Genomic DNA, 11,677 nt, shown 5'->3' with positions numbered 1-11,677 from the left:
GGGCTGGAACAGCACCTTCCTAGGGCTGACTGGGGGTGAGGGTGTTGGATTCCCTGCTAACTGGGAAAGTTCCAGGAGTTCAGAGGAAGGATGAAAAGATACTTACTTCTGAAGTAACACTTGGAATTCCTCTTCTCATAGAAACAATGTTATAAATAGGTTCCATGGCTGGTCTCTGGAATGAACAACAGCAAGTCTGAAATCCAGTCCATTTGTAACTTTATTATTATATTGCCTTCTGTATATTTTACTAACAACCAGATTTTGGGAACAGGACCTGTTTGTAAAATGGAGATTCTCTGTGGTTAAGAGTTTATAATCATGCTAGGTAACCTGCTATCAATTCAAGGTTGTCTTGAGAATTCCATGTGTTGCTGCAGAGAACTAGATCAGGAGCTATTGGCTAAGGATAATGGCTTGGAAACATTTCTATTTGAAAATGAATCACAGTTTCTGTTTTTACTAGAATAGAACTTTATTTGTGGCATCAAGATTTTAAAAAATGGTTTTATATTTTAAAGTATACAATAAATTTTGATACATTAATCTTGATATCTTTCTCCCATATGAGAAGATTTTAAAAAACAATGTCAAGTGGCTTATAATCCAAACGAGTTGTTTAACTTGATAATTCTCTGGAATAATTTCAGCATTATAAATAAAAAATGAAAAGAAGTAACCATTTAAATTAGGATGAAATGCATTTGTAGCACAATTTTATGCCTGTTAAAATTTGATTACAGAGAAAATAATAGGCTAAAATTATGTGCTTATAACTCTAAAAAAACCCCGACGTCCTTGCTTTACGTAAATGACCCTATTTTACTTCCAGCCGTAGAATGCATTTGAGAAACTTTGCTATCTGGGATGAGGGGCTGTGTGGCTCGATACAGGTTCCTTTTGGACCATCAGTGCACACCTGGGAGATGATGGTCTGTGGCTGGGGGCTGGTGGGAGTGTCTGGTCTCTTTAACTCCCTGTTTTAGCTGAGTCACAGAATCATCCACGTGAATGAATTGGACGAAAAGCAAGCTTTATATTTTCTCAAGCTCTGATATCTGCTGTATTTCACAGAAGCGAGATTTAAACAATCATGTGGTAAAATCTCGTTTTAACAAAAATAGTTTTCACATTCAGTTCTACATAATGAGAACATTCCAAAATGCATTGGCCCATAGTAATATTCCTTTGCTCATGTGGAGAAAATGAATTCTGATGGTAAGATCCATGTACAGATAAACATGCATATGTATATCTGTATATATTCAATATCAGAGATGTTTCTACTTCCTTGTCTGTCAGCAGTCATTTTATTTTTAAATGAAGAGATTTTTCTTTGGGAGTGTAGTTCGTGTTCACACCTGATTTGACAAAATCTGATGGTCAGCGCAAAGCACCTTCTGATCGTATGATACTTTACAAAGCATCTTTCTGGAATTTACAATAATCTTACATGACAATGAGAGTGTGCATGATTATTTTCCTTTGACAGATGAAGAACCAGGAGCCCGGAGAGGTGAAGTATGCTGCTTCAGTTTAAACATTTGGTAAGCGATAAAATTAGGGCTACACCTGGTGGTCTCCCCTGAATGCTAGTTAGCAAGGTGAAGATAAGACACAGGGTACATAGATCTGTGAATTACTCTCCCTAAGCTGAGCTGCTGATGTGCTGTTTGGAAAGTGGTTTTGCTTCTGTCACATGGGACATCCCTACCAGGTGCTGAATGGTACCCATTGTGTTAGACCCCAACAAACTTTAACCAAGAGCCAGATGCACTTTTTACAACTCTCAGAGTATGCATATATATATATATATGTATGTATTTAAGAAGATTAATAACATATATTTACAATTACCCCTAAATCACAAAGATACCATATTGAGAAATAGCTTTATCTTTTTGCAAGAGCATTTTCTATATAATCATTCCAATGTAGGTATAAAATATATAAATACAGTCTTGGCACACTTATCTTTGCAGGGGCACTGGAACACTTTCCCTTTTGCCTTCTTCTGCTCACCCCGACTGACTTTTGATTGTTTGAAAATTCTTTTACACATCTCTAAATTCCTTGAGGATGGGGACTCAGCTAGATTTCTTTGAAGCTGAGGACTCTCACCCCAGGGCCTAGACAGAGCTATGCACATCGCAGGCATTCAGTAAACCTTCACTGAATACATGCACAGGATTTTTATGTACTTCAGTTTGGTTAAAGTCGGAGTCTATCTGTAGCATTTTGCCTAAAGAGTTTTGGATTTATAGCAAAACATTTTCATAGTAAACAGGTTTTTAAAAAAGCATAAGAAATGTGGTAATTTAATACAAATTATGCCTTATAACTATTCTTTGGTTATTTTTAACAAATTATTTGGTTTTTTGATTAAAGTGAAATACTAAAAATATAAAAATGCAACTGCAGAGATTAGCTTAATCTGTAAACATAATAAACCCTGTAAACATATATTTACTACATAATTGTTCAACTGTAAAGAATGACTAGTAAAGGCAAGTATTATACATTTAACTTAGTTCTTCAAGGCTTATTTAGGAATACTGCTTTGTCAAGCTTTAGTTTGAAGAAGGAATTCTTTTAACTAAACTAACACAGTAAAGAGTGATGACTCTACCAATGAGCCATAAGGATATACAGGCAAGAGGGAGGCGTTAATACCTTAACCCTTCGCAAATTTGAATTTGCTTCACGTCTTAGGAACCACCTTGCTTAGTAAAACCGCATATTAACAAAAGCCAAATGCTTTTTAAAATGAAGAAGTAAACAGCTTTTTGCAAGTGAATCAGTTGACTAAAAATATAGGTAACATACTTTCTAAGAGTTTTCCAAAAATCTGGGCAGTAATGTGCAGTAGGCAGGTCTACAAAAGAATAACTAGCTGCAGGCAGCACTGACTATATTGTAGTGTACTCAATATTGAAGTTTTTTCCCCCAATTTCAGTTTCCTTCTCAAAAAGCATCAAACTTTTCACACGTGACACTTATCACAAATATTTCACAGTTATAATTTCAGTAGTTTAAGAAACTGCCTGGCAAATACTGTAAAAGAGGTAAATGTCAAGGACAACACTCACGATTTCAGGCACACAGGACTTTTATACTAGAGGGTGAACTCAAGATAGAACAAAACAACTGCGTAAAAGCAACACCTTATATAAGTGAATGAAATAATGGAAAAGTTGTCATACTATTTCTTCTAATTCTTTGACATGATTTTCTCCAATATCTGGGAAGCATCAATGGCCAAGGGTTAGTAGTTCCCTGGAAAATTTTAAGTCAAGATTTTGCTTATAAAAGAGCGGCAGTAAAACACCATAGATGGTTACTTGTAATCTAATCGACGCCATCAAAACCCTGAGTGTTCTCAATGGCCATCTGAAGTTTATCCCATAATTCTTCAAAGGACTCATACGGTGGCAAGTCCAAGCGATTAAAGCTGAAAGAACAGAGAGGGGCTGGTTATTGCAGACACTGACAAAGCGAGTTCCCAGGGCAAACTGTTCATGGTGCAGCTATGCGTGCTACGTTTCAACCACACGAAAAGACCTTTTCTCCTCAGGGAGAAGGAATGTTTAGGATTGGACTCTAGGTGTGGACTCTCCCCATGAATTCTTGGTGGTGACCTCTCACCTCCACCCTGATCTCCAAACGTCTGGGCTCCTGTCATTGGAACCTTCAAAATGGAATGTTCTAGTCCTTCTTGGGATGGATCATCATTCATGTGATGGAAGCAAGATACGGTCAACAGTTTACCTTTTTTTTTGGCTGTACCGTGTGGCATCTGGGATCTTAGTTCCCTGTCCAGGGATCGAACCCGTGCCCCCTACAGTGGAAGCACCGAATCTTAACAACTGGACCGCCAGGGATGTCCCCGGGTCAAAAGTTTAGATGGGTCATTCCAGTGTTCAGCTGCCTGGTCTTCAGGCCTGCCCAGTAAAGAAACAGCTGTTCCTGGGTTGGTGTGGCTGATTCCCGGCCCTCCTCCTCTCCTCTCCCCCCTCCCCCTCCATATCTGCCACCAACACAGCACAGAGGGAACTAGACCTTCCGTACCCAGACTGTAAGAGGACCTTCTGTCCCTGAGGACTTGTTCTCTAGGGTCAGAGAAACTGCTTACCACGTATGAGCTCTTGGCAGCTTCTCCGGGGTGCCCCACTGCTCAACTGTAAATGACTGTGGTCCGTTTGAGCCTACAAGGAAGAAGAGTTGCTTTGGTTTCAATTTGTCTTACAGGAATTTCTGGGCATTTCACAACTCGCTTTTGCTAATGTAGAACTTAAACACACAGAGGACATCTAGTTGCTTTAAACTCAGAAGAAATAATGTTGTCCTGGGCCTGATGACTTTACTGTCCAGCCATGAAATGAGGTCTCCTCTTCTATCAGTGCATCTGGGACCACAGTATCCCTCTGCCCTGGGGCAGGGGGTGGGGGTTGTGTGTCTGACGGGGCTTTTGCTGTTTCCTAGCCCTGCATTTCCATATACGACCTCTGTCATAGGTACACAGAAAATGTGTGTTTTTGAGTCCCACTGAAAACAGCCTTTTCTGATTATTTTTTCTCCATTGCTTTATTTTTTTTGCAGTGAGATTATATAATGAAAGATGCAAAAATAACCTGAAATTCCACCATTAAATCTGAGTAAACATCCTATCATGAATCTTTTTGTGCATGTGCATCTATATAGGATTTTATGTGCATGGGATCATGTTATACCTGCTACATTTTCCTCTTACTATGGACATTCTTAGAAACTTTTTTTTTCCTTTGGAGTTTTCGCTTAGCTCTTCCTTCTCCAATTCTCAAATTCCTCCAACCTCCCAGGTCATCAATGCTGACAACATTATGAGACACCTTCCATATTTCTCTGATGTCTTAGACTCATATCCAAATATGTGTGTGTGAGGATAATTGTCAGAAGCAGCACTAAAAATACCTAAATTTTCCATATTACTCTTTTCTCAAAAAGCATTGCTTTTCACACATCATCCATCACAATTATCCATACAGGTAAAATTTCAGTACTTTTGTCATTGTGTTTTCCATAGCATGGAATCATATTTCCTTTCCTCTTGATTCTCTCACCTAAACAATCCATCTGGAAAACTTCCTGTAAGTCAACCAATATCAATGTAACATACTTTTGCGTGGAAGTTCGCACTTGGCTTCCCGAGGCACCCCTTTCCCCTTCGCGAGTAAAGCCTGGGTACAGAATGTCACCATCCTTTGCCTGATCTCACCAAACAAGCCTTCTGACAGGTCTCCCATCATCTAGCTTTCTCCTGGCTTCAGTCCATCTTCTCCAGGATGACCCAGGATCTTGGTGCTCTGGCCAGGTGTCAGGCCTGAGCCTCTGAGGTGGGAGAGCTGAGTTCAGGACATTGGTCCACAAGAGACCTCCCAGCCCCTCGTAATATCAGTTGGCGAGAGCTCTCCCAGAGATCTCTATCTCAACGCTAAGACCCAGCTCCCCTGAACAACCAGCAAGCTACAGTGCTGGACACCCCATGTCAAACAACTAGCAAGACAGGAACACAACCCCACCCATTACCAGAGAGGCTGCCTAAAATCATAATAAGTTCACAGACACCCCAAAACACACCACTGGATGTGGTCCTGCCCACCAGAAAGACAAGATCCAGCCTCAACCATCAGAACACAGGCACCAGTCCCCTCCACCAGGAAGCCTACACAACCCACTGAACCAACATACCCACTGATGTCAGACACCAAAAACAACGGGAACTATGAACCTGCAGCCTGTGAACCCCAAACACAGTAAGTTAAGCAAAATGAGAAGACAGAGAAATACACAGCAGATGAAGGAGCAAGGTAAAAACCTAACAGACTAAACAAATGAAGAGGAAATAGGCATCTACCCAAAAAAGAATTCAGAGTAATGAAAGTAAAGATGATCCAAAATCTTGGGAATAGAATAGAGAAAATATAAGAAACGTTTAACAAGGACCTAGAAGAACTAAAGAGCAAACAAACAATTATGAACAACACAATAAATGAAATGAAAAATTCTCTAGAAGGAATCAATAGCAGAATAACTGAGGTAGAAGAAAGGATAAGTGACCTGAAAGATAAAATAGTGGAAATAACTACCGCAGAGCAGAATAAAGAAAAAAGAATGAAAAGAATTGAGGACAGTCTCAGAGACCTCTGGGACAACATTAAACGCACCAACATTTGAAATACAGGGGTCACAGAAGAAGAAGAGAAAAAGAAAGGGACTGAGAAAGTATTGGAAGAGATTATAGTTGAGAACATTGCTAATATGGGAAAGGAAATAGTCAAGTCCAGGAAGTGCAGAGAGTCCCATACAAGATAAATCCAAGGAGAAACATGCCAAGACACATATTAATCAAACTATTAAAACTTAAACACAAAGAAAACATATTAAAAGCAGCAAGGGAAAAGCAACAAATAATATACAGGGGAATCCCCATAAGGTTAAGAGCTGATCCTTCAGCAGAAACTCTGCAAGCCAGAAGGGTGTGGCAGGACATATTTAAAGTGATGAAAGGGAAAAGCCTACAACCAAGATTACTCTACCCAGCAAGGATCTCATTCAGATTCGATGGAGAAATTAAAACCTTTACAGACAAGCAAAAGCTAAGAGAATTCAGCACTACAACAAATGCTAAAGGAACTTCTCTAGGCAGGAAACACAAGAGAAGGAAAAGACTACAATAACAAACCCAAAACAATTAAGAAAATGGTAATAGGAACATACATATCAATAATTCCCTTAAATGTAAATGGATTAAATGCTCCAACCAAAAGACAAAGACTGGCTGAATGGATACAAAAACAAGACCCGTATACATGCTGCCTACAAAAGACCCACTTCAGACCTATGGACATGTACAGACTGACAGTGAGGGGACGGAAAAAAAGATATTCCATGCAAATGGAAATAAAAAGAAAGCTGAAGTAGCAATTCTCATATCAGACAGAATAGACTTTAAAATAAAGACTATTGCAAGAGACAAAGAAGGACACTACATAATGATCAAGGGATCAATCCAAGAAGATAATATAACAATTGTAAATATTTATGCACTCAACATAGGAGCACCTCAATACATAGGGCAAATGCTAACAACCATAAAAGGGGAAATTGACAGTAACACAATAATAGTAGGGGACTTTAACACCCCACTTTCACCAATGGACAGATGATCCAAAATGAAAATAAATAAGGAAACACAAGCTTCAAATGACACATTAAACAAGATGGACTTAATTGATATTTATAGGACATCCCACCCCAAAACAACAGAATACACTTTCTTCTCAAGCACTCATGGAATATTCTTCAGGATAGATCATATCTTGGGTCACAAATCAAGCCTTGGTAAATTTAAGAAAATTGAAATTGTATCAAATATCTTTTCCGACCACAACACTATAGGACTAGATATCAATTACAGGAAAAAAATGGTAAAAAATACAAATACATGGAGACTAATCAATACTCTACTAAATAACCAAGAGATCACTGAAGAAATAAAAAAATCTATAAACAAATGACAATGAAAACATGACGACCCAAAACCTATGGGATGCAGCAAAAGCAGTTCTAAGAGGGCAGTTTAGAGCAATACAATCCTACCTCAAGAAACAAGAAAAATCTCAAATAAACAACCTAACCTTACACCTAAAGCAGTTAGAGAAAGAAGAACAAAAAAACCCCCAAAGTTAGAAGAAGGAAAGAAATCATAAAGACCAGATCAGAAATAAATGAAAAAGAAATGAAGGAAACAATAGCAAAGATCAATAAAACTAAAAGCTGGTTCTTTGAGAAGATAAACAAAATTGACACAGAATTAGAAATGAAAGAGGAGAAGTAACAACTGACACTGCAGAAATACAATGGATCATGGGAGATTACAACAAGCAAGTATATGCCAATAAAATGCACAACCTGGAAGAAATTGGCAAATTTTTAGAAAAGCACAACCTTTTGAGACTGAACCAGGAAGAAATAGAAACAGACCAATCACAAGCACTGAAATTGAAACTGTGATTAAAAATTTTCCAACAAACAAAAGCCCAGGACCAGAGGGCTTCACAGGTGAATTCTATCAAACATTTAGCGAAGAGCTAACACCCATCCTTCTCAAACTCTTACAAAAAATTGCAGAGGAAGGAACACTCCCAAACTCATTCTATGAGCCCACCGTCTCCCTGACACCAAAACCAGACAAAGATACTCAAAAAAAGAAAATTACAGACCAGTATCACTGATGAATATAGATGCAAAAATCCTCAACAAAATACTAGCAAACAGAATCCAACAACACATTAAAAGTTGATACACCATGATCAAGTGGGGTTTATCCCAGGGATGCAAGGACTTTTCCATATATGCAAATCAATCAGTGTGATACATCATAATAACAAATCGAAGGATAAAAACAATATGATCATCTCAATAGATGCAGAGAAAGCTTTTGAAAAATTCAACACCGATTTATGATAAAAACTCTCCAGAAAGTGGGCATAGAGGGAACCTACCTACCTTAACATAATAAAGGCCATATATGACAAACCCACAGCAAACATCATTCATTTTCAGTGAAAAACTGAAAGCATTTCCTCTAAGATCAGGAACAAGACAAGGATGTCCACTCTTGCCACTATTATTCGACATAGTTTTGGAAGTCCTAGCCACGGCAATAAGAGGAGAAAAAGAAATAAAAGGAATACAAATTGAAAAAGAAGAAGTGAAACTGTCACTGTTTGCAGATGACATGATACTATACATACTGAATCCTAAAGATGCCACCAGAAAACTACTAGAGCTAATCAATGAATTTGGTAAAGTTGCAGGATACAAAATTAATGCACAGAAATATTTTGCATTCCTATACACTAATGATGAAAAATCTGAAAGAGAAATTAAGGAAACACTCCCATTTACCATTGCAACAAAAAGAATAAAATACCTAGGAATAAACCTACCTAAGGAGACAAAAGACCTGTACGCAGAAAACTATAAGACACTGGAAAGAAATTAAAGATGATAAAAACAGATGGTGAGATATACCATGTTCTTGGATGGGAAGAGTCAACATTGTGAAAATGACTCTACTATCCAAAGCAATGTACAAATTCAGTGCAATCTCTATCAAACTACCAATGGCATTTTTCAGAGAACTAGAACAAAAAATTTCACAATCTGTATTGAAACACAAAAGACCCGGAATAGCCAAAGCAATCCTGAGAAAGAAAACAGAGCTGGAGGAATTAGGCTCCCTGACTTCAGACTACACTACAAAGCTACAGTAATCAAGACCATATGGTACTGACACAAAAACAGAAATATAGATCAATGGAGCAGGATAGAAAGTCCAGAGATAAACCCACACACATATGGTCACCTTATCTTTCATAAAGGAGGCAAGAGTATACAACGGAGAAAAGACAGCCTCTTCAATAAGTGGTGCTGGGAAAACTGGACAGCTACGTGTAAAAGAATGAAATTAGAACACTCCCTAACACCATACACAATAATAAACTCAAAATGGATTAAAGACCTAAATTTAAGGCCAGACACTATAAAACTCTTAGAGGAAAACATAGGTAGAACACTCTATGACATAAATCACAGCAAGATCCTTTTTGACCCACCTCCTAGGGAAAAGGAAATAAAAACAAAAATAAACAAATGGGACCTAATGAAACTTAAAAGTTTTTGCACAGGAAAGGAAACCATAAACAAGATGAAAAGACAACCCTCAGAATGGGAGAAAATATTTGCAAATGAAGCAACTGACAAAGAATTAATCTCCAAAATATACAAGCAGCTCATGTAGCTCAATATCAAAAAAACAAACAACCCAATCCAAAAATGGGCAGAAGACCTAAATAGACATTTCTCCAGAGAAGATATACAGATTGCCAACAAACACATGAAAGGATGCTCAACATCACTAATCATTACAGAAATGCAAATCAAAACTACAATGAGGTATCACCTCACACTGGTCAGAATGGCCATCATCAAAAAGTCTACAAACAATAAATGCTGGAGAGGGTGTGGAAAAAAGGGAGCCCCCTTGCACTGTTGGTGGGAATATAAATTGATACAGCTACTATGGAGAACAGTATGGAAGTTCCTTAAAAAACTAAAAATAGAACTACCATATGACCCAGCAATCCCACTACTGGGCATTTACCCTGAGAAAACCATAATTCAAAAAGAGTCATGGGCTTCCCTGGTGGCGCAGTGGTTGAGAGTCCGCCTGCCGATGCAGGGGACACGGGTTTGTGCCCCAGCCCGGGAAGATTCCCACATGCTGCGGAGCGGCTGGGACCGTGAGCCATGGCCGCTGAGACTGCACATCCGGAGCCTGTGCTCTGCAATGGGAGGAGCCACAGCAGTGAGGGGCCCGCGTACCGCAAAAACAAACAAACAAAAACAAGAGTCATGTACCACAATGTTCAATGCAGCACTATTTACAATAGCCATGACACGGAAACAACCTAAGTGTCCATCAACAGATGAATGGATAAAGAAGATGTGGCACATATATACAATGGAATATTACTCAGCTATAAAAAGAAACGAAATTGATTTATTTGTAGTGAGGTGGATGGACCTAGAGTCTATCATACAGAGTGAAGTAAGTCAGAAAGAGGAAAACAAATACTGTATGCTAACACATATACATGGAATCTAAAAAAAAAAAAAAAGGTTCTGAAGAACCTAGGGGCAGGACAGGAATAAAACTGCAGACGTAGAGAATGGACTCGAGGACACAGGGAAGAGGAAGGGTAAGCTGGGACGAAGTGAGAGAGTGGCATGGACATATATACACTACCAAATGTAAAATAGATAGGTAGTGGGAAGCAGCCGCACAGCACAGGGAGATCAGCTCAGTGCTCTGTGACCACCTAGAGGGGTGGGATAGGGAGGGTGGGAGGGAGACGCAAAAGGGAGGGGATATGGGGATATATGTATACATATAGCTGATTCACTTTGTGATACAGCAGAAATTAACACACCATTATAAAGGAATTATACTCCAATAAAGATGTTAAAAAAAATGTAACATACTTTTTATTGGCTAGATAATACTGCACTGCAATATTAACATTCTGAAGCAACTTCTACTTCTTTTGTAAACCCTTAAGAATTTGAATTTATAGTCTAACACTAATAACTCTGGACCTGTGTGTGGGATATCTCCCCCAAATTCCAAAAAATTCATTATATCAGTGGACGGCTGTAGGCCTGGGCTGCATAAAAGAGGGCACTGGATCTAGAGATGGAAGGGGTGTTTGCCCTGCTTAACTGGATTTGTCTTTCCAATGAGCACACTGGTGAGCAGCAAAGCTCTTGTCTCAGCCTTCCTACTGGGAGTGGTTACTCTAGGTGGAGAAGTGGCAGCTGCTTGACAGGTTCTGCAAACAGATATAAATGAAGCTTAACAAGGAAACCAGGTTGACCAAGGAGGGGACAGTAGGGCTCCAATCTTGGCTCTACTTTCTCTGAAAGATTTGTTCTTCTTGGTATCTTTAAAAGCAAGTAAATGTCATTCCAATAAACAGAATATTTAACTTCATTTAGTCCGTTCTTTCCCCCAAATGTACTCTACTACGATACTCTGTGTTTTGTTGTACGCTTATTAACACCCTGTGGAACT

General features: G+C 38.8%; 1 protein-coding gene across 2 annotated transcripts in view; it reads right to left on the bottom strand.

Annotated features, from left to right (window-relative positions):
* Positions 1 to 468: 468 nt before the first annotated feature.
* NEDD4 (NEDD4 E3 ubiquitin protein ligase) overlaps positions 469 to 11,677 on the bottom strand; it is a 159,452-nt gene continuing 148,243 nt past the window's right edge. For both annotated transcript variants that reach the window (XM_030878760.2, XM_060294229.1), the window contains 2 exons: positions 4,133 to 4,205; positions 469 to 3,451 (listed from right to left, as the gene is read on the bottom strand). In XM_030878760.2, the coding sequence (XP_030734620.1) occupies positions 3,349 to 3,451; positions 4,133 to 4,205 (176 nt within the window). In that variant the 3' untranslated portion in view covers positions 469 to 3,348. The remainder of the gene's footprint in view (positions 3,452 to 4,132; positions 4,206 to 11,677) is intronic.

The sequence above is a fragment of the Globicephala melas genome, chromosome 2 (genome assembly GCF_963455315.2).
Source record: "Globicephala melas chromosome 2, mGloMel1.2, whole genome shotgun sequence".
Taxonomy (NCBI): Eukaryota; Metazoa; Chordata; class Mammalia; order Artiodactyla; family Delphinidae; genus Globicephala; species Globicephala melas.
Note: the sequence above shows the minus strand (reverse complement) of the source record. Positions and strands in the feature narration are given on the sequence as shown.